This window comes from Colias croceus, chromosome 16, assembly GCF_905220415.1.
Source record: "Colias croceus chromosome 16, ilColCroc2.1".
Taxonomy (NCBI): Eukaryota; Metazoa; Arthropoda; class Insecta; order Lepidoptera; family Pieridae; genus Colias; species Colias croceus.
In genome coordinates this window covers 3,675,722-3,699,953 of record NC_059552.1, presented here as the reverse complement: position 1 = coordinate 3,699,953, position 24,232 = coordinate 3,675,722, and the positions used below count along the sequence as shown (strand labels likewise).

The following is a 24,232-nucleotide window of genomic DNA, read 5'->3' as shown; positions in this document are numbered from 1 at the left end:
CAGTCTGTATAAAAATGCATGATTTGCTTTACATGCAGCATGATAATTCACGTAAACGCAAGTCATGCATGCATTACCGTTTAAGGACCACTTGACTTTATACAAGAATCTATCTTCATTTGTTATTTTTCATTTGTGCTCATAATAAGTTAGACAAGATCAATCAATAAAATTTTATATCTTCTTTGCAATTTATGATCTGAAACAATAAATATAGTTTTATGAACGTCGGTAAATATTAAGTGTATGCAAGTAAGTTTTATTTATTTTCGAAGTATTGAATGTAAAGGCGAAATACAATATTATGAATAGTGAACATGTAAATCATTGTACTATGTATCAAATGGCATTTGTAATATTGTATTTATATAATATAGATTGTGCTAGAGATTATGTTATTAGGCAATATATGTAACATCACAATGTACCTACGTAGTGAAATCCATTGTCCAATTATAGTTAGGTATTGAATACATTTGATATTCAAAGCAATCAGTGTTAAGCTTGTCTTGGCATTAATTAGTACGTACGTAGAATAAATTTGTGAACTAATATATATCATATTTAAAAACGTACCAATCCTTTCTTTTTAAGTTTTGTGCTAAGAAATATCGTAATATACGGTTATTCAGTTGTTTTTTTAATGTGAAAGGTACTAGATAAGTATGTTCAGAAATTAAAGATATAACAATAACGGACATAAATCATGATTTATTTATTATTTTTCCTGAAAGCAATGGTCAAACTGAAATAAATTTTGATGATAGGGATGTAATGGAGATCAAAAGAAAAATGTTGAACTATTTTTGAGAACTCTCTTTAATGTCATGATGCCGGTATTTCAGCGTTCTAGATTTTATAGTTTCGACTCATGGTCAGATGTGCATTCGATCCAGATTCAGCTGGTGACCACAGCGCAATACGAGCAGTACTAAATATAACTGGTCTTATTTTAGGCTCTTCCGCATGTAAGCTTTCATGTATTTTTATCGACGTGACTCAAATGCTCGCTGCCTTAAAGTGCATCGCACTTGCATTAAAATAGATTCGCTGTCATGTGCTATAAATAATATGCGGAGAAATTATAAAAATACTAGCTTACCACCCGCGGCATCGCCCGCGCAGTGATAGAAAAACCCGCATAGTTCCCGTTCCCGTGGGATTTCCGGAATAAAACCTATCCTATGTCCCGGGGTAAAAAGTAGCCTGTCCTTTCTCGGGTATCAAAATATCTCTATACCAAATTTCATGTAAATTGGTTCATTAGTTAAGGCGTGATTGAGTAACAGACAGACAGACAGAGTTACTTTCGCATTTATAATATTAGTATGGAAGAAGAATGTTTTAATGCAATTTGTTTTAAAATGTTCTTTTATAATTATTCTTGAATGGATACATCGGTAGGATGTGGAAACGTTAATTTTATTATAATTATTACTTTAGATTCTATTGGATAATGCATAATTTCTTTTTGCATAATGCTACGCTTGAACCTAAAATTATAATAAGGAAAGACAATCCTTTTAGATAAATCTAATGAACTTCTAACGGATTCTATTCCTTAATATCCAATTAAAGAACGTTATAATGATCTGAATATCAAATGTTATATTAATAATTTTATTCTGGTGGCCGAGATTAATTCAGATTTCATACAAGTTTTTTTTTCAACGGTATTTTAAAGATAGCCGTAGAACATTAGAATAATAAAAGGAATCATACAGACAGGAGAAATTGCATTGCTCCAATTTTTTTAATTTATTTAAATACGCATTACACAATATTGTAATGTTTTGGGTTTACAAAGAAAAAAAAACATTACCTTACAAATGGTGAATGAATATATTAATATAAAATATAAATAATAATAATCAATATATTAATCAGTAAGATGTACCCAGGACTGATAAAACCTCTTGATAAGATATGAGAAGACCCTTTGAACCTAAATCGCATTGTGGTTTAAACAAACATGCTTGAAACAGTCACTGTGGTACTCCAGGGACGGTTTGCTTTGCATGTAAACCTATATGACCAATGAAATTATTAAATTTTGGTTCAGCTTTTTGTTTATATAGGTAGTTATTTAGATTTGATATTTCGATATTATCAGGAAATAAAAGTTCAGTTTTATGGAAAAAAAATTTTTTTGGAAGCTTGACGTAAAAATGTCAAGAAATAAAAATTTATAAAGAACTAGCGGTCCGGCCCGGCTTCGCCCGTGGTACATGTTGACGTTTTCTCTACATAAGAACCTTCCTCGAACTTCAAGGAATATTATAAAAAAAGAATTAACGAAATTGGTTAAGCCGTTCTCAAGTTATGCGCTTACCAACACATTTTGGGATTCATTTTTATATTATAGATAGAAAAAATTCGATCACGAGGCGGGAATCGAACCCGCATCCTTTCGTGCCATTCCGGGGTGGATGCCTGACCAACTCAGCCACTCGTGAACAATGTCAAGAAATTTTCGACTCAAATATTGTAAACTAGCTTCCTCTCGCGCTTTGTCCGCTTTGTTTTAAAATTAACAGATTTAACCTATATACTGAAACTTTCATCTGTATGCACTCTGTCTAAATACGTTACGTACCTTAAAAAATCAAAACATAGCCTTTTAGTATATACAGGCAATAGATAGACAATGGGAAGTGATTATATTTTATACTAGGTTTCCGCCTGCGGCTTCACCCGCGCAGTTAATGAAAAACCCGCATAGTTCCCGTTCCCATGGGATTTCCGGGATTGCGTCATTTTCCCGGGATAAAAAGTAGCCTATGTCCTTTCTCGGGTATCAAAATATCTCCATACCAAGTTTCATGAAAATTGGTTCAGTAGTTTAGGCGTGATTGAGTAACAGACAGACAGATAGAGTTACTTTCGCATTTATAATATTAGTACGTTATATCATAATTTTCTGTTTCTTTTTGATTCAATGTTATTTTCTAAAGGCATTCGCTAAGATTCAGTAATAATCACTATTTGTAAAGGAAAATGTACCTTTGTTTAATTATAATTAAGGCCATAAACTGATGAACTGATATATATATATATATATATAATTATCTAAACTGATGTTAGAATTATCTGATAGTAAATAAGTGGATTTATTTATTAAGGAAAGCCAATAAAGATGCATCATAACAAACGCGCGATATTTAAAATACAACAATTAACTACTAAAGTGTTTTACGACACTTACAAAGTTAATTGAAGACTTAATATTAATTAAATTCTTATTATCATATTAAGTAAATTCGCAATATTAGAGAAAACTCGTACTAATCGTGTAAAACTTTAAATCTAAGTAAAAAGGATTCTCAGAACTATTAACAACGTAACCTAAAGCTTCAAGAACGTTAATAGATTCCTACCAATGCTTTTTGAAAGCGGAAACTTTGGAATAAATACGAAGAGGCCATTATCTCACATTTCTATAGCATGGAGATAATTAAATTTCTATTACGGATTGAAATTAAACTCGTTTCCTTTATATCCAGTCGATAAATCGCTCAACGAGCAAAATAACTTTTAATGAAATTACAATTTATTTCCAATTGTAATTAATCACACTGTTATAGAAATATTTAAAAGAAATAATAGGTATGTATTATTGTATTTTCTTTTTTTTTTTGTTTAATTATGATTGCTCACAAAATTACAGACTTTTTCTATTCATAACAAATGATGAATGTAATACGTATTAGTAATTAATATCGTGGTGCATTCTTATGGTTATCATTCCATATACTTAAAATATATTTGAACTTCAGTTCCTCATAAAAATAAGGTAAGTATGACTTCAGGGAATTACAGAATCTACATAATACTAAGTGATATTGAAGACGACTTTATTGACTTCAAGTGCGTGTCGAAATTAATTCTCGGAAGGTCTCCTATAGAGTAATTCCAAACACCATAATGCTTTTGAATACATGATATTTCTAAAACAAGAGCAAAGGTAAATAAATTGTAGTAAATTTTGTAAAGAAAGTGAAACCCTTTGTTTTTTACAGGTTCTATGAAATAGTCGCTTTGTGAATTGCTCATATTCAATTTCATTTTATTAAAATAGCGCGTTTTTTTTAGATTTGTTTAAATATGGCACAATATAATGAAATATAAATTATTGTTATCTTGTTATGATTCTTAAACTAAAGTTTTCTTCACCATTCAACAACCGAGATGTTCTTTAATGAACTCGGTAATGGAAGAAAAAAACATTTGTAATAGGTACCTACATAATACATGGTTAACTTAACTTGTACTTTTTTGATGGGATAATTATCATATCTTCGCTTCATATTCTCTTATCACTACATAGTATAAAACAAAGTCGCTTTCTCTGTCCCTATTTCCCTATGTCCCTTTTTATGCTTAAATCTTTAAAACTACGCAACGGATTTTGATGCGGTTTTTTTAATAGATAGAGTGATTCAAGAGGAAGGTTTTAGTATATAATTCATTAGGTTTTAGACAAAGTGGACGAAGCCTCGGGCGGTATAAAATGTATTATGTCTAGAAAATATTAGTGGTTGAAAGATTAACTTAAAGGTAAAATAAGATAATATGACTTAAACAAACTTTTGTTTACAAGTTTAAACTCATTTTGAATAAACCTTGAGAATAATTTAATAACAAGTCAACCTTTATACCCTTTATAATCTGTCAGATTACGTTCCTAATGAACATTTAACGAAAGATGAATTTCATACCATTAGTTAGAAGCTTTGAAACGGACTCTGCTTATTTAATTAAGAAATTGTTTATAATTTATACAGACATTTTCTACAAAATTAAGTAAGTACTATTTCGTGCGCTATTTTTTCAGTTCAACCTTTGCGAAGCAGATTTTTCTGCTTAATCACGGTGTGGCTAAAATTATAAGCAGATACTAAATGGCTACAGTTTACTAGACCGTACGGGTATTTTTGTTTATTTTAATTCTCTTTCATTTACAATAATTTCATTAAGTAATCTTGTAGAGATATAAAATGTATTTGTATTTCAGTTAAACGTTCCTGATTTATCCTTAAACGGAACGTATTTATTTTCTTGAATGACATGCGATATATTTTTCAAATGAAAATTATTAGATATAATAAAATAAATGCGAAAGTTTGTGAGAATGGATGTATGTGTAAGTGTAGTTATGTATGTTTGTTACTCTTTCACGCAAATACTACGGAACCGATTACAATAAAATTTAGCGCACATAAAGAGGCTAACGTGGATTAAAACATAAGATAGGTTTTATCCCGGAAATCCCACGGAAACGGGAACTATGCGGGTTTTTCTTTGAGAACGCGAGCGATGCCGCAAGCAGAAAACTAGTTAGATATAAATTAAAATTAATTATTTATTATAACTTAAGTAATTTCGTAGGCATAAGTAGGTGTAACCCATAATTTATTATGTAGTGCAACCGTTGTTATTTCGCCAAAGGTATTGAAGTTAGTATTTGAATAATAAATTGTGTTCATAGTGTGAGTGAATTGTACACTTAGCACTCGCTAATTGCTCCCGTACTTAACACATATTTACCTGCTTGTTTCACTTTTATTTAACTTCGCACGACACCTTTGTAATTGCAAAAATACTTCTATACTAAACACGAACGTATTGCACAATATTTTAATTAAATTATTAATTATAGGAATTATAAGAAAATAAAAGTAGTAGTAAATATTTGTAGAAAATATTTTTCGCAACTTTTACCAATATTTTTAGACATTGCCTTCGCAAAATCTGTTTACATTTTATAAAAAGATAAGGTGCGTCAATAAATATGTTCATACATTTTTTATTAGAAATAACGTAGCTGTTGCTGAAATTACAAAGAGATATTTTCTAAAAAAGGCGGCGTCACTCTGTGTCGCAGACTAATGGGATCAGAGATTTGTAGTGATAATACATGATGTAAAAACAATGGTGCGTATTATTGTCCAAAATAATGTTTATATTATTTTGGTTGTAATGAAAATATCGGACTCTCTAAATACCAATGTATTAAATAATAGACTCCATAAAATACACTGTGGTTGTGTTTTGTTGTATTGTTTGGAAGCCTAGTTTAAAAAGTTGAATATTGAACTTGATACGCCCCTTAAAACCTTCAATGATCAACTCTCTGTGTTATGAGGATAGTTTAAGCATAATTATGTCAATGTAGAGCTCATAAATTTGTTTTTTTGCTATAAAGTGAGATTCAGTTTGTTATTTGTATTGAATCACGCAAAATGGTACAAAACTAATACCTAGGCAAAGCGAGTGATGTCCATTATATTATTTTAATAAATAATTTTAAATCATAACTTACATTTAAGAATCAAAAAAGTTTAGAATACAATAAAAATACTGTAGTTCTTTATGTTTGAACGACGGTTTTTAGTATAAGTATTTATAATACAAAAAGAACATATTACGTTCAATAGAATTCATACATTCTATTTGTAAGCCTTACTGTATAACAAAGAAAATGGAAAAGCAAAGAATGCAACGACGACACACGGAGTAAATGAGATACGGGTGAGGTGAAAATTATTTGCTTGGATTTTCAGTACATACATTTCTTATGTCAATTTAATATTATAGTATGAATTTATAGAATTTCGTTTAAAGTTTGGATTTTTTTGTGCAATGTGCATGTGCATTCTTATGTGCATGTATGTCTTGATAGAAAAAGAAGTTCACTAAAACTTTAATATTATGTGGCATATGTAAATAAAACTCAAAATTCACACATTTATTTAAGTATCAATAAAATTATACTTCTAATTAAATTCTTATTAAATTATACGTTTTACCATTTACCACCGATTTATTAGAATGTCAGACTTAACTTTACCAAGTTTATCTTTTATCGTGTTCAACGAAGAATATAAAATGTGCTAACTTGTATAGAGATAATAAATGAGTTATCTAGATAAACAACTATCTAGGATCATTAAAGCTTAGTCGACTTGAGGTTTAGTCTTGCGACCATTATTTTGCAATGCAAATTTAATCTTCAATATAACAGTGTATGGCGCCGGCATAACTCAATTATCGGTTGTAGCAATATAGACTTTAATGTTATGAACATAGGATAAATCTAATATATAAAAATCAATGCCACTTTTCGTTGTAATTCCATAACTCGAGAACGGCTGAACCGATTTCGATAATTCTTTTTTTATTATATTCCTTGAAGTACGAGGATGGTTCTTATGTAGAGAAAACGTTAATATGTACCACGGGCGAAGCCGGGGCGGACCGCTAGTATTGTTATGAATCTAATTACTCGTGTATAAAGGGAAGCGTAGTATTTTGTTTTTCCATCAAAGGAACGATATTGAGTGTAAGTGCTCTCTAATTGGAAGGCAGTTTTGGAATATTTTTTATTTTCTTTCGTTTTATCTATTTTTGTGGTAGGTATATTTTATGTGTTGGTACCTAATTACTGAAATTGTAAGAAATTACATGGAAAAGGTATTTGATATTTGTTACAACACGATTATGACTATTTTGAGCTAGGATTATAATGAAAAACTAAAAGTTGGAAGGAATTTTTTCTAAAATGGTATGTCTTATTTTAAATTCAAACATTCAATTTGCGGTGTAACTCTACATCATAATTTAAGTTTACAATAATATGACACAATAAAAATTTATATTAATAATGATGAATGATAATTTCCCATAATTATTCTATTAGAATTTACCAACTTGTATTATAATCTGAGTGCAATTAAAGTTCTTAACAACAGAACATTTAAATCTAATTCCTGATTAAGATAATTGATAAGCTACGTTAAATAAAACTGCGACAAAGAAACAAAAGGCACCATTTTAAAAACCCCATTAAAAGTTTTCAAACTGATTTGTGACTTAAATCCAATTCAGAGTTTTATAGATTTCATCTAAGGCTTTATAATTTTTAAATTTATAAATTCGTTACATTCTATTCTATTCTGTCTACGTTTTAAAGCTCATAAGGAAATTGGTATAATTTAATTTTCTATTCAATATTTTTTTTGTAAAAGAATAAGTCATTAGCGAGCTTTCCCTTTGTTTTAGTACAAAAGAAACAATAAACGAAAATGTTTGATCCACATCGTATAACAGGATAAATCTATTTTTACTTCATCAAAACAGAAAATAGAATATTAATGTTGTTTGTTTTAAAAAGGTACTGAAATTTTCCAAATTCAGAAAAAAAAAATATTACAACTCAAAAAATAATGGTGGAAATTAAAATTAAGTTAGTATTATTAAATATTAATTTGCTTATAAAGGAAATATTTTATAAATTTTTAGCCACGAAATCATACAATTTAAATTTTCTAAGAGCTTTTATTTTTTTTTTTTTACAAAAATGTTTACGTATAAAGTTTGACAACATGCTTTGGAAGTCTAATTCTTAATTTTGTCGTAAAGATGCCTTCAATTTGTTTCTATGTTACCAGTTAATTAGCTTCTTGGGTGGTTATTTTTTAATTAGTGTCAAGTACACGGTATCTTTATCCGTCTAAGCTAAAGCACTTGAAATAAATCACGTAAATATAAACAAAATGATTAGACGAAATCAGTTTTTAACAATTATTTTCTTTTCTTGTAGTTTATTGTTGAATTTCAAGATATTTTAATAATATAATAAAACAAAACTGAAATCGTGTTAACATTTAAATTCGACGTATTCTACAGTTTAAAGTACAATATAATAATTATTTACCTTAAAGTTTAAATAAAAAAGCTTAATTTCATTTTCAGATTCCGTGTCGTTGTAATTTACAGTCAACATAAATCTAGGTTTTACTATACGTTTCCTCGATATTCTATTTATATCTACATAGGTCGTGAGTACCATAACTCAAATACAGTTTCAAAATAACCTTCATCTATTTATAATTTGGGTTTTCGTCACGCAAGCCTTGGTTTACTATTTTAGTAGTAAAATTTGGAGGTAGGTATATTGCTCGTAGGAAATTCGATTAATATACCTAACCTACTATATTATATATACCTAACCTACCCCTAAGTTTAATACTTTTAGGCGTGGTATAATTATCTGGTGAAAAACAAAATGCTACCAATTCCTATGCATAAGATTATAAAATATGAGTTTGTATTGGATAAAGTTTAACAAGACGTATTAAATATATTCCATTACTAAGTTTTGGGCCTTTTGAAAATAGTATAGTTATGGGTTATATTTTATTATAAGATTTATTTTTGCTTTTTCTGGGGTCAATTTGTTGGTTTTATATAGGTAGATACTAAGAATTGTGATATACTATTTTCATGCAACGAAAATCTAACCTTACGACAAAATTACCTATATGATGAATAGACAAAATCATATGATGAATTATTATAACATTGTACGCGAAACTTTCAGAGCCACTTACAATGAATTTATTTATATACCAATAACCTTAGGCGTTTTGAACGAGGTCTCGGCAAGTTATGACATATTGTTGTACACGTTCGTCTGAAATGCTTAACGTATCATGTATTTTTATTGCGAGTAAAATTTATTATGCCTTTTGCAAAGCATATGTTTATATTCTCAACCACATTTTCTGAAATAATGAAAAGATGAGCTTCAGAACTAGCTGGAGATTTATTATACCTGACGAATGAACTCACGATGTGAAAATAGGTAGTGGTAAATGGTAACTTATATAAAAAAATCAGCGTTTTATTATAAATTCACGTTTAATATTCTTGAATAAAATAATAAAAAAAAAATAGTTCTACTTTTAATCCGTCATCATTTTATTATTATATGTCTTTCATTGCAGAAATTAAATTTTCGTTATTTTGATTTTGATAATTTTACACGTAGGTACCTAAGTTGTAAATAAACTTTACCTAGGCACCTTTTATGTTTTCCTATATCAGAAATTATGCAATTTTCTTACATTATTCGTAGATACAGATTCATTGCGTGTTCTATACATTACGCTATTATATCCGTTTTGTATCGTAAAAGTAGTGCATTTTATGAGTGTACACTTACTTTTATTGCTTCCTGTAATGGAGGATATGTTAGGATATAAACAGAAAGTGTCTCATATAACATAATATTCTTCGACATTAAGTAGTTTTAGTCTTAGTTGTGTGTTAATTTCTTTTACATTGATCACCTTTGTAACAATCATTTATTACATTCCTTCCGATTGCGACGTTAGGTTCGTTTAGTTTCAGGTCGTGAGATCTTTTCGAGTTTCATGCAGTAAATGATGAATTTCATTTTTGAAATTAAGGAGTATAAGAATTCGAACTAAATTTCTATAATATACTTACATACAATATTTACGTGATACAATGTTATTTACCATACCAAAACGGCTTGACCGATTCTCATGTAATTTTTTGTGCCTATTGTATTGATTTGAGAAACAGCTAACATCAATTTTTTATAAGTGATAAGAGTAAGGCAGAACGTTTGCCGGGCAAACGTTCTACTCTTATCTTAGTATAACAGCTTTAAATCATTAACATTAAAAATATTTTATCGCTCTACCAATAATCAAATCGAAACAACATTCACTTGTCACTTGATTTGCAATAAATGACCAATTTATATGAACACTGAACATTATGACATTGTAAATATTGAAGTTGGAATTATTTTAATTGTCTCCTCGCGTGATCGCCCTCGACATAGTTTCGTACAAGCTTTCGGGCAACCGTTTGTTATGATGTCTATTGATTTGGTATCTTTACTATTTGATAGTGTCTAGACTGATAAATGAAATAAAATACAGGGCCAAGTAAAAGGTTTATAATATTGACTAGTTTAATAACATTTTCATGCGAATGTAAGCAGCTTTCCACCCGCGGATTTTTTTCCCGGCTCATCGTAGAAAAACCCGCATAGTACCCGTTATCGTTAGATTTCCGGGATAAAACCTGTGCTATATCGTTTTTTAGGTCTCAGGCTATATCTGTACCAAATTTTATCTAAATCGGTTCAGTGGTTGAGGCGTGAAGAAGAGACAGAGTTACTTTCGCATTTATACATAAGAATAATATAGTTAGGACTAAATAGGTTTAGTGTGGTTAAAACTGTAGGTCGAATAATATTAATACTAAGAAAAGTTACCGTTCTATGTAAAACACATCCAAGACTTTTTACATGAATAACTTGAATTTGAATTTTAAATCTTCCTGCGGCGAAAATTAATTAAAAGGAAGAAAACACTTTCAACTCACAAGATGTGCTTGTGAAAGCAAGTAATTACGATCCATAAATTATGCAAATACTTCTTAAATTTGCGACATCGGTTAGTTAGTGGTGTGGATTTGTTTTACGTAGGTTTACGCAAATTTTACAGCTTTTAACCGACTTTAGAAAAAGAGGAAGGTCGAGACGACGTTTTTTTAGTGTAATTACCGATTTACTTTAACAAATGTTATTCAGACATTTGTAATTCATAATATATAAAAAAATATTAAACAACTGACTGACTAGGCAAAACATAAGAGAGACTGCATCTGGAAGGTACCAACTTTCAAAGAAAAAAGAATCATCAAAATCGGTTCACCCAGTAGAAAGTTCTGAGGTAACAAACATAATAAAATACAATTTAATTGAAAACCTCCTCCTTTTCTGAAGTCGGTTGGAAATTAATTTACATTGTCATATAATGACTCATTCAACTTCATAATGTCGTTGAAAATTTGTATAACTACACAGAAACTTCTTTTCTTCGTTTTAGAAGTTCACCTGAAAGTTCTTATAACTTCGTTGACAGTTAATATATTGGGGAATGCCGGGTTCAAAAGTCATATAACAAAATACACAAGTATATATTGATTATATTACCAATACTTTATATTGTAAAGCTGAAGAGTTTGTTTGAACGCGGTAATCTCAGGAACTACTAGTCCGATTTGAAAAATTCTTTCGGTGTTAGATAGCCCATTTGTCGAGGAGGCCATGCATCATCACGCTAAAACCGACAAGAGCGGAGCAATGTGGGTAAAATCGCGGGACTCAGCTAGTATTTAAAAATATTTTTTTATGTATTTAATAAAGCAAAATAAATACAGCCTGTTTTATTTCCAACGTTCAAAAGTTGACAAGTTTTATCAAACCAAACCTGTTCATTTATTATATTTCCAATCTTCGTAAATAAACCCATTCAAACTTTTTCCATTTGTTCCCATTCATGACTTGTTAAACATATTACCATATTTATTGGATCAAGAACTTCATTCTATATTTAGTTGGAATATAATTAAAATATCTATCCGATGACAGTTTACTGAATTAAGCACTTATAAGATCGTGACTATAAATGTACAACTGAAATTATCCAGTTTATAATTACAACTACAAGTACAAGTACTTAAGAACAGTATTTTTTCAATATTAAAATTAATAAGCAAATAAAATACACCACCGTATAAGGCAACATTGACGGACCAAATTATAGATGTCGTTATCAATCACAGTCATCGTCTGAAAAGTAGAGTTTAAACCATAATTCAAAAAAATATCGTATTGTGAAGAAAAACAAAAGAAACAGATGATTACATACTTTTTTTTGACTTCTAATGTACTAAGAAATCATTACAAACTTCTAAACTTCTAAATAATGTTACATGGGGCCAGATTTTATAGCATCACACATTCCAAATGGGTTCTTTTAAATTGAATTCTAGCGTATTTAAAATGGCGAAGCAAACACATTTTCCCGCTCAAATACCGATCTGTCTTTACACGTAGTTAATGGATTTTCACTGCAAGCCTTTGCACCGCTTCATGATGTATTATTTTACACTCTATTACGACGATGTTTTCTTGTCTTTTATTTATAAGAAACTCTACATTTTTTTAAGACTAATAGCGTAAAATGATGACACAACTTATCTATTACTATGAATGTTTTACTAGAAATATATACCTTGTAAGTAAGTTCAAAGTGTTTTTAAATTTTTTATCTTGTAGGTATTATGAGATTGAATATGCCGGTTTGATATTATGAATACTGAATTATATGTCTTCTTATATCTTAATTGGCTGCTAATCTGTACCTAAGACGTCTATGTATCTAGTCTATTTCATGCACCAGTTTCTCACAACGTTTCCTCTACTGTATTTTATGTAGTGTGAAACTTGGTATTGTTAATGTTTTGAGAACCAAATAAAGACGATTTTATTATTATTGTTAACTAGCTGTGCCCCGCGGTTTCACCCGCATTTCTCCACTACTGTTGCTCTTAGCGTGATGATATATAGCCTTTTTCGATAAATGGGCTACCTAACACTGAAATCATTTTTCAAGGCAGACCAGTAGTTCCTGAGATTAACGCGTTCAAACATATTGAATCGCAAAGTCGAAACATGATATTGAAATGGTTATGTCATTCACTAATGCATTCTTTATTGTTTGCTTCATAAAAGCGTCCATTAAATTTATCAAAATGAAATCGTTAATGATTTATAGTGTTTCATTCGAGCTGAAACGCTGATAATCGCTGAATAAACTCCGTGAATTTTGTATTCAACGCTGTATTTGATAATTTTTCTTAATTTAAATGAAAGAAATGGATGAATGAGTTTTGATAGGATTAAATAACGAGAAGTTATATGCTCAATTAAGAGGCCTACACCACCGAAACTAGCGCCACCGAACATTTTATTTTTTTACTCCTTAACCAGATCAAATTTAAAAAATCTAGCTCGGTACTTTGCTAGTATATTACTTGTAGTATTTTTGGTATTACTTTTCACTATTCTAACTGTTCATTATTCTAGAGAACTTTTGATTACCGCCAAAAGTGGCCACTTTTGGCGGTAATCAAAAGTTCTCCTAATTTACCGAATGCAAAATAATGAAAAGTAATACCAAAAATACTACAAGTAATATACTAGCAAAGTACCGAGCTAGATTTTTTAAATTTGATCTGGTTTAGGAGTAAAAAAATAAAATGTTGGGGGGGCGCTAGTTTCGGTGGTGTAGTCGCCTTAAACTGCGAGTGGAGTTCTGTTTCTGCGACTTGTAATAATTAATGTTGTGTTATTTATGTGCACTGTGTGTCGTATTGTACTCGTTGTTAAATTAAGTATACTTCCTAAACTTCTAAAAGTTCAAATATTTTATATCAAACTTAAAAAGAATAACGTCCTCGCTGCATATGAAACTATACTAACATATAGGCCGATTAACTAAAGCTGGCATGTTGAACACATTGTTCATTTTTTATACTTTACAATACACGTATTCGTTTTACAATGACATCTTTCATTTTACCAAATATATATAACAGTTAAATTATGTCTTCTTTTACCGGGTAAATCGGTTCTATAAATTCACAAACCGCTGGGATTAGCTGCATCCCGGGTAGCTATCCGTAACGTTTCAATTACTTCGGAAATGTCACATAAACGTCTGTTTCGTTTGCAATTTGGGTTCGCCTTTTGTAAGGGTCGTTTGTAACATATTGTAAATTTCAATGAACAAGATGTTTGATATAAGTAATTGTTTGTATGTTCAATGTTATATTCCTTTATAATTTCAATATGTGCTATCAAATTCTAGGGATAAATGAGAAAATTTCAGGTACCAATAGTAACTTTCAATTTTATTTCATAAGACTTCTTATAAAACTTAAATCAAATGTTTAAGTTATTCCACTGTTCCGAAATATTATTTCATCCAAATTCCATCGAAAACGGTTATTATATGCGAAACCATAAAAAATCTTATCTTATATTACAGGAATTGGAAAAGATGCAAATTCTAATTGAGACAAGTAGCAAGAGATTTCGCGAATATTATAATTATTTAATTTCTTGCAATTCTGCGCAGAAGTTTTGTTGAGTCTATTTTTCACTTTACCAGTTTTCCTGTAATTAGTTGAAGAACTCCATACAAAATTGTTTCTATTCAGAATTTTGTTTACAAATTAAAATCACGTAATTAAGCATTTAATAAGAAATAAGCAATATCTGAGAAGCAATAGACTTTCATAATCATGTTCTTAGAAACAACAACTTGTATGGAGTGTTTCTATATGGTTTCTATATTAATCAATCATAATATTATGATTGATTAATATAGTATGTCACATTATTATGTAGTAGAACATTCCAAGAATAAACAGTCTGTATTGAATTAATTACAGTAGGCACTAATTTATAGTTCTAATATAGACAAATGAACGTGGAATAATAGAAATGTAGGTTTACTTATAAATCCGGATAAGAAAATAGAAATAACCGGAATTTCTAGGGAATTAAATCTAGATCTTATTCTGTCGTTGCGGACTTTTGTTTATATATATCAATATAGATAATAATATATAAATAAATATTGAATTTTTTTACATAAATCACGGATAGGTACTTGTTTAGGTTAATAAAACACGTCATGAAAGTAAAGAACGAGAAAATTTAAAAAATATGTATGAGAAGCATCTAGTCTTAAACACACATTACGTAAGCATCGTGATAAGAATCATTGTCAAGTGAAGAAACACTATCAAAATCCTTTGTAATTAAACTAGCGTATTTTAATTGTTTGAATTAAACTCATTGTTATGTAATATTATATTAGAAGTTTAATTCTGGGTTTCAATCCTATAGCCATTATAATAGATTATAGCGTCTTAAGCGGATTTGGTATTGTAGAGATTTAAGCATACGAGTATGTGTGTGTAATTATAATATAAATAATGGTAACAACCTTTATAATCGAAAGTGCTATCTGTTCTTCGGTTTAACCTGAAGGAAAAAACGATAGTAAAAACTTTTTTATCTTATTAAAACCCTTCAGGGGTTGTTTTTGGTGCTGTGTTTGTCATTGAAGCGTACTTTTATTTTTATAATATTAGGATAGTCAAGTTTTAACACTATTGCGACGAAACTTGTCAAAATCCTGGGCTAATAGAATTTATATTATCTTACTCCAACGATGACTCAATTATTATAATGTAATATTTTTAGTAGAAATTTCCTCAATTTTCTTGAATAATTTTAGATCCATATTTCTGCGAATCCTAATTCCGCTATGATTTGAATATAATTCTCACGTAAAAGATAAAGATTTGCTTTTTTTCATATTAAATTGATATAAAAAGATAGAGATAGTCCAAAAACGTGATGGATCACTTAATAACTTAACTATTATCATTCTAGATCTTCGTTGTATGGCTTTATCTTCATGTTTAACATGAAATATTACTTACAAATTCCCTGTTTCATAATGAGACATGATTCACGCGTCTCGCATAATTAGAATTTACAAAATAAATTATGAATGCACATGATACACAACCAAATTTGCACGTCTCAACTCCAGTTAGACGGTAAATTACTTTCTTGGCAACTGTACCAGGAATCAAGTTGAGTTTTATGCATGTTTCGTGTCGTTCAAAATTAAATATAGAGTTCAAATCTAGACACATTTGCGCTTATAAAATAAACGAACTGTGCTTGCAGTTGGTCCGCTTCAATTGGTCTTAGCGTCATGATTATAGCCTATAGCGTTCCTCGCTAAATGGACTATCTAATACTAAAATATTTTTTCAAATCGTAGTTCTTGAGATTATACCAAACAAAGAAATAAACAAACTCATTCACTTCAGCTTTATAATAGACTAGCTGTGTTCGGCGGATTTACCCGCAGTGCTCCGCTCTTGCTTGTCTTAGCGTGATGATATATAGACTTCCTTCCTCGATAAATGGGCTAACACTGAAACAAATGTTGAAATCTGACTAATAGTTACTAAGATTAGTGCGTTCAACCAAAAAACAAACTATTCAGCATAATAACAATTAATTATGTTCTATTACTATAGATGTGTGCAGTGTGTACTGTAAATAAGTGTGGTTAATGATGTTCAGGGGATAATATACGAGTCATGTCCGTGTTTATTCATCGTATTGGGTCCCCAGTGAGGAGATAATTAGGTTAGAACCCGCGAGAGACCAGAGTGGCTTTATTTTCCACGACGTTTCTAGAAAGATTGCATGAGTGTATGTTTTATTATGTGCTAGCTTAATTAACGAACGTAATGATTAATCATTATTTATCTTTCTAATAGTTTTACTGGTTTGACAAATAAAATTATATGCTATTGATATTTTTGCAAGCAATTAAAATATTTGCATGTTGTATTTTGTTAATTATCATTGACCACTGACGCGTGAAATTAACCCGTACACTATGTTTTGTCAATTAATGGGCAAATAGACGTGCGTAAAAAATGTGTAAATCACGAAAACTTTATTTTGTAAACATTATTTTTATTTAAATATGGATAAAAAATATATAATCTAATACAAGGTTTAGTAAGATAACGTTTAAAATAAGTGTAGACACTTTTTTAATGAAATAAAACCATTAATTATTATGTTACAGATTTCGTTGATCATTAAAATATTTACACCAACCGATGTATTTGATAATAATAATTAATCCCGCTACACGTGGCCCTAGTAACTTGAGAATCAATGTTCCGAAGTCCGTACATATTACCATACAAATTGTGGGTTTGTTTCTCACAAACAGAACGCTTACCGCCTGAATACTGAATGTTTGTAAACAAAAGCAATAGCAGATTTAGGAACGAATCTAAAGTTGAAACCGCAATTGTAGAATATATTATGTTTATATGTATTTTGTAGGTGAGCTAAACATGTTCGGTTTAGAATTTGTTGCTGATTATTTTTTACTATGAAAGTCACAGAATACTGATAGTACTTTATTAGTTGCCACCAGTGCTTCATTATTTTGTTTTTATATACGACGATTCAAAAGTTTTTCTGGAAGTTAAATGAATAAAAATTTGAGTCAGTCGCTCGATTGCAATTGTTCGTTTCGTTTTCTTTCCAAAACAATAACTAATAAATTAATGCCAAGATGTGTTTATGTGTTGAAATAATGTAAGCCCTACGACAAGGTTTGTCGTCGCTTGAATGAATGAAAAAAATGAAACTACTATCCTGCAAAATTGCTAGATTGAGAAATAATATTTTTAAAGCTCAAATAGCATAGATATAGAGCATAAACATGAATATGCACTTTGTCTTATAAGTTAGATACATATAATACCTATGATATATAAAAAAGCTAGATACGTTACCCGCTCTCTATTTTGGCAAGAAAAAACTCAGCTAAGTGCCCGAGTTTCACTTAGTCACGCACCATTCAGCGTCGTGGCTGGACGTTCTTTTTATATTTTAATCGGCAGTTGTTATTACGAAGTACATGAGTGAGACATGTATTATGTCTCGTGCGTGAGAGTGAAAGAGAGAACAACTGTATTGGTGATAACGCGTTAGTAAGTAGGTATGTATTAATTACGCTGTTTTTTAGTGCAATGATGTTGGCGTATGCCGCGTCTACTAGTATAATAGGTCATTGTATAATACCCGAAAGATTATCTCTATACCAACATCGCCGCTATACCTACAACGTATACCATGGAACCTTTTAAAATATAATATTTTTATTTCACACGTGAGGAGATATTGTGAGTCGCACGCCTCATACGAAAACTAGCTAGCTGCACAGCACTCAGACAAATGACGTAAGTTGTACTTTGTCAAGAAATGTGGACATCATAACTTATACGAGCTACTCTCGAGTAGCTTTCCAGTGCATTAGGATAAATTGTAAGCTAGAGATCTCGTTTTCTTTACAATTGCATACTTGGCTACAAATTACGTCCTTATAGCGGAGTTTTTACAGCAGCTCGGTCATTATTTTTAGAATAATGGTATTTCACACTGAGAGCTGGCTCTCACCGGTGGCACTTGATATTTCTACCTCTTCTTTGTAGAGCGTTGAAGTTTTTCTAGTTTCTTGTACACTTATGTACAATAACAATTCTCAAACAGTACAGAAATATATGAACGTTTACAAAGAAATTAACTTGAATGCCTTGAATTTTTTCTCACATATGGCTGACCATCACAGATTATAAGACGATATATTATTTCTTAATATTATTATCTATTTGCAGATTTCTTAACTAAAACAGGAAGCAAACAGTTCATTGGAAATAAGTCACATTATACAAGTTTATCTTCGTACTTGGCACATAATTAAACATTTACTTGCATATAAATTTGCAGAATTGGTTACACGTCTATTGATAATAATAATCAAAGAAAGTTTTCCTCTTTCTCACAATCCAATCGAATTTAAGGCGTTATAATAAATACACTAAGTATGTAAAAGGTTTTTTCTTTGAATCTTCTATTCTTATAAAATAGTAATGTACCTACAGTAAGAGGGGTCATTTTTACCCGACTACGGCAAAGCAAAAGGAGGGTTATGATTTTGACAGGCTATGTATGTATGTATGTATGTATGTATGTATGTATGTATGTATGTTCATCTGTTCCCTCGTAACGTCTAAACTACTTATCAGAATTTGACAAATGACATATCATTAGAAGCGTCTTAATTGTCCGCTGGTTATAGGCTATATGAGGTTTCACAAAATCTAATGTGGCGTCCTCTATCGGACAAAACATACAAAGTAAAAAAATAAAGTTAAGATAAATATCCCGTGTTTAGTATCATTTGAAAGCGCTTTCCTTGTACATTTTGAATATATATATATATTACTAGCATTTGCTCGTGACTTTACCTGTATTCATGGGCTGATTGCATATAATTCACATCTTTTCGTCCATAGCTTCTTTATTAGTTCATCAGTTTAATTTTTGTTAATATTATGCCCCCAAATACACTTTAACACCAAAATAGTACAAATAATATAAAGTGAAAAAACTAAAACCCAACTACGACAATAACCGGCGCTGAAAAAGTATAAAACAAGATTTCAGAATACTGAACTGAACAAAGTTGCTAATGTAGTTTCAAGTAAAAGTACACAGTAGACTCTACCAAGATGCCTTCGTTGTAAATTGACAATAATGTCATACAATACTATTCTGAAGTATGCAATATTCCACTATGTAAAGATAAATTTTCATGTTTGGAAAGGCGTAGTCACACGTTACATAATATACCTATCTACCGTAGCTCTTCAACAACGTGTGACTACGCCTTTCCAAACATGAAAATTTATCTTTACATAGTGGAATATTGCATACTTCAGAATAGTATTGTATGACATTATTGTCAATTTACAACGAAGGCATCTTGGTAGAGTCTACTGTGTACTTTTACTTGAAACTACATTAGCAACTTTGTTCAGTTCAGTATTCTGAAATCTTGTTTTATACTTTTTCAGCGCCGGTTATTGTCGTAGTTGGGTTTTAGTTTTTTCACTTTATATTATTGACTGCAAGTTTAAAGATTAGGTTAAAAAATTATAAAAAATGTTGTACTTACTTGTATTAATTATGTTACTATGATAGGTAATTAATATATTCTTCGTGGTTATCATATTAATGAATATCAATAGATATAATTTTTAATTCTCTTTTTCTTTAAACAACCTGTAATGAAGCATGCCTTACTAAGGAAAAAAAGAAAATATTCAACGTTAAACGAAAAACTTAATTTCGGCAATAAAACCCGTTGTTAATCAAAACTTCGTTTTATGTTTATTGTTTTTTGAAAGTCTGCGAACCATTAAAGGACACGAAAGCCTTTCTGAGCATTATACGATTCCATTAACAACTTATTACCTTTCCAATTTGTTTTCCTTAACAAAACATTGTTCGGGAAAACGGGAATGAGTCAAATAACAAATATAAAATCTTATGTTTTAATACCTTTTCATGTTTCGTATTTTTCGCTTTTTGTGTAAAGGATAATTAACGACTCATGGTATTGTTCGCTTTTCTTCAGAAATATGTCAATATAAAATCCTCTATTGTCATTCAGTGTCATTGTCAGTGCTTTGATAAGTCGAGCGTTATATAAAAAAAAAAAATAATGTTATGTATATCACCCAGGCCCATTTACATGACTTTCTTATACATTCAAGGACAATTATTAGATATTGAATACGATACTTTAGGAGCAAATAATGGATTTTCAATAATTGTAACCAATTGTTTACAAGCAGGTCTATGTAAACAATGGAATGAAAATACCAACAATTTATTACATCATAACTTGAGTGACAAATCTTACAACATTACGTTTTGTTTAGACTACGCAAGTCATTTATTGCTTCAATCTAGGTAATTATATGCAAAAAAAAAAATATTCGCATTACAATGTTATGTTATGTAGAGTAGAATTAAGAGTAAAACATTATCAATGTATTGTAATCTTAACTTAATCAATATTCACTACAGACAATATTGTTTGATGTTACGTGACAAAGATATATATAACTCATATAACTCAATTATTGTTTTGCTCGACAGTGGTTAGTAAACGTAGTAAAAACTTATGCAAATACAGGGAAGTGGGATAAAGGATTTAAGATAAGTAGTATAAAGTTATTATATATTGGATCAAACGTATGTTATCGAAATTTCAACACAAAATATTGAAACATAATACCTACATAAAAAAAATGTGTGAAATTTATTTGGCAAAATTCAAAGATATCAAAATTATCGCCTTACTCCATGACGTACGGTATTGCCATGACGGGACCTTGAAATTTTACTCTCAAAGCGCCTAAAGAAGTTTCACTTCAAAAAGTTATGTAACATACAAATTATGAGAGGAAAAATAGAAATAGTAAATCATTCTTCAGAAAAGAAAAACGAAGGTACTTAGACTAAGTTTTTAAACTTATTGTAGATACACCTGGAAAATAAAATTATAAAATTAACGCAGCATACAAGAGGTACTTTTCGTATAAAATTCAAACTCAGTATGAAATAAGTGGCACTTAACTTTTTCGCTTTTTACAACTCAAGTTTTCCCATCGTCTGCTGGCGACAAGACTCACTTGTGGTTTAAGGATTTTTTTCTACGCGAATTATTATTTTAATAATTTGTTAATTGTTAATTGATTGCTGTGATGGAAAATATGTTTTTTTTTTTTATTTACAAATGTTCTTGAATGTGTTTTTTGAATACATTTGAATGACAGACTACCGTTGAACGTAATATTTTAACAATCTATAAAATAACAGTGAAAAAGTTATTGTAAACTTTGTGTAAAAATTTACACAAGATATGATTGAATATGAAAATGAACTTTGGAAATATTTCAAAATTCGCTCTAACCTGTTGATAAATGATTGAAAGAAAAACAATTACAATTTTGGTTTATTGTTTCAGGTTAAAAATGTCTGTACCCACGACTGATAGTACAGAAGCTATTACAAATTCCGGTTATGGAAGCAGCGATGAAACGGCTAGCCTCCTTGTATCAGGCCCTTCAGTAACCGTCATCGTGCCGAAAGAAAATAGAAGTGTCAAACCAGTGCTACAAAGACAAGACTGCACTACCCATCTTAGACCTCAGTTATCTGGTGGCCCCGGAAGCGAAGAAAGCGCTGCCTCCATACGAGTTGAAGACGGAACAACTAGAAGCGTTCCTGACATAGAATTACAATGCAGAGACCAAGCGGACCGCCCGCAAACTTTAGTATCACCAGTCGCAACCTGCTCTCACAGAGGCTCTGTAACGTGCCAGCTAGTTCCACACTCATATAATAGATGTCGCGTTTGCGAACGAAGGCAGTCAACGGCGCCAATATCAGCGCTGCAACTAGCGCGATCTGTATCGCGGGAAAGCGTTCGTTCAGCTCTGCACTACCCATGCGGGTGCAGTTCACTACACGCCGTCAGCACGTGTCCTGTCATTCAACCTCCAGCCTTATTGCTACCGGCGTCAAGTAACAGAATCATTCGGCAGAGTTCTCAGCCGGAATCTAGCGCATGCGCGGCGCACTGTGCTCATCATAGCCACCACCACCCTAGCGCCTCCCTGCGGCAACTGCGGGAACCAGGCGATGGAATCGCTGGCATCGCCGCGGACTCCCTCCGTATTAATGGAGGGATGCGACCCTTCAAGCAGGTATGGCTTTAGAGGGTAGATGGTGCTAGTAGTAGCTTGCTTACTAGATGGTCTGATTATACATAAATATATTTGGATATAGTTGCAGTATATACGCAATATACATTAATGTATTGTAATTTTACTATACTTCGTAGCAGTAGCGTTACACATTAAACACAAAACACGTTTACTTTATACTAATAAAACCATTAATATTAATTAAAAACAGAATTGGGGTAAATTCTTAATCAGTTCATTCGCTTGTTTAAATGAGGCAATTAAAATGAATAATAAAAGCAATGACTACATAAATCTTTAAATTTCATATTAAATTGATACCGGACGTACACAATATTGATTATAAATATTATACAAGAATATTAGTATCTTATATAAACAGCTACAATGAAATTTGACCTAATGACACAATCTGTATCACTGTGGCAAGAAGCTAATCTAATTAAATTGCTAAGTGAATTGCCTCGAGGAAACATCTGTATAATTGGCTAAGTATATTTACTTAGTAAAGTGATAAAAGAAAATGGAACCAATAACATTTGGCTTACAGATTAAACACGTTAGGAACAATTTAGACGCAGACGTAATCATATCGTTGACTTTATTAAATATAAACGACGTTTTAACTAAAAACAATAAACAAAATAATTGGAATGTTGTTTTGAAACAGTTTTTAGGAGTACGAATTATATGAATTAATTAATTGATTGAAAACCTAATTCGATTAAATATTATTATGGTGATTCCTCTCGTCTTATTGTGACATTATATTTCTTATAAAAAATTATTTATAATCACTTATAGGTTTAGGTTTAAAGACATTTATTCCCATTAAGACATTAAGTCACTTACATGAGAAACTTAAATTTAAAACATAGGTATTTATAAAAAATATCATTCGTTAGTTAATTAAAAATTTAGAGTAAGTAACATACTAAGTAAGTTACAAACATAAGTTTAGGTTAGGTACTCATTCATTGCATTCAAAGTTTGAGCGTGTGGTCTTCCAGGATGTGTTTCGCTAATTGTTTTTTGAATACAATGAATGAGTTTACACTTTTTAATTTGCTTGGCAATCCGTTATAGAAACGTGCTCCCTCGTATGTTGCCGTTCGCCTTCCATAATTCGTTCGGATCTTCGGGAGGGCAAGATAGCTAGCTCGTCTATTAGGATAGTGGCGATTTGATGTTGAGAATATTATATTTGTATTTATGTTTTTATGTAGCGCTTTGTGGATGAACATACACGTATTATAAAAGTATAATTGTTTTAAATTCATTATTTTAGTATCGTCGTAGATTTTATTTGTAGAAGTTA

The 24,232-nt window shown here is 30.6% G+C and overlaps 1 protein-coding gene across 13 annotated transcripts in view; it reads left to right on the top strand.

Moving 5' to 3' along the window:
• LOC123698557 (small conductance calcium-activated potassium channel protein) overlaps window positions 1-24,232 on the top strand; it is a 205,350-nt gene that overhangs the window by 52,173 nt on the left and 128,945 nt on the right. For all 13 annotated transcript variants that reach the window (XR_006752422.1, XM_045645236.1, XM_045645231.1 and 10 more), the window contains exon 2: window positions 22,173-22,914. Coding sequence is in view for 12 of the 13 variants with exons in the window: in XM_045645236.1 (XP_045501192.1) it covers window positions 22,180-22,914 (735 nt within the window). In the remaining variant the exon portion in view is untranslated. The remainder of the gene's footprint in view (window positions 1-22,172; window positions 22,915-24,232) is intronic.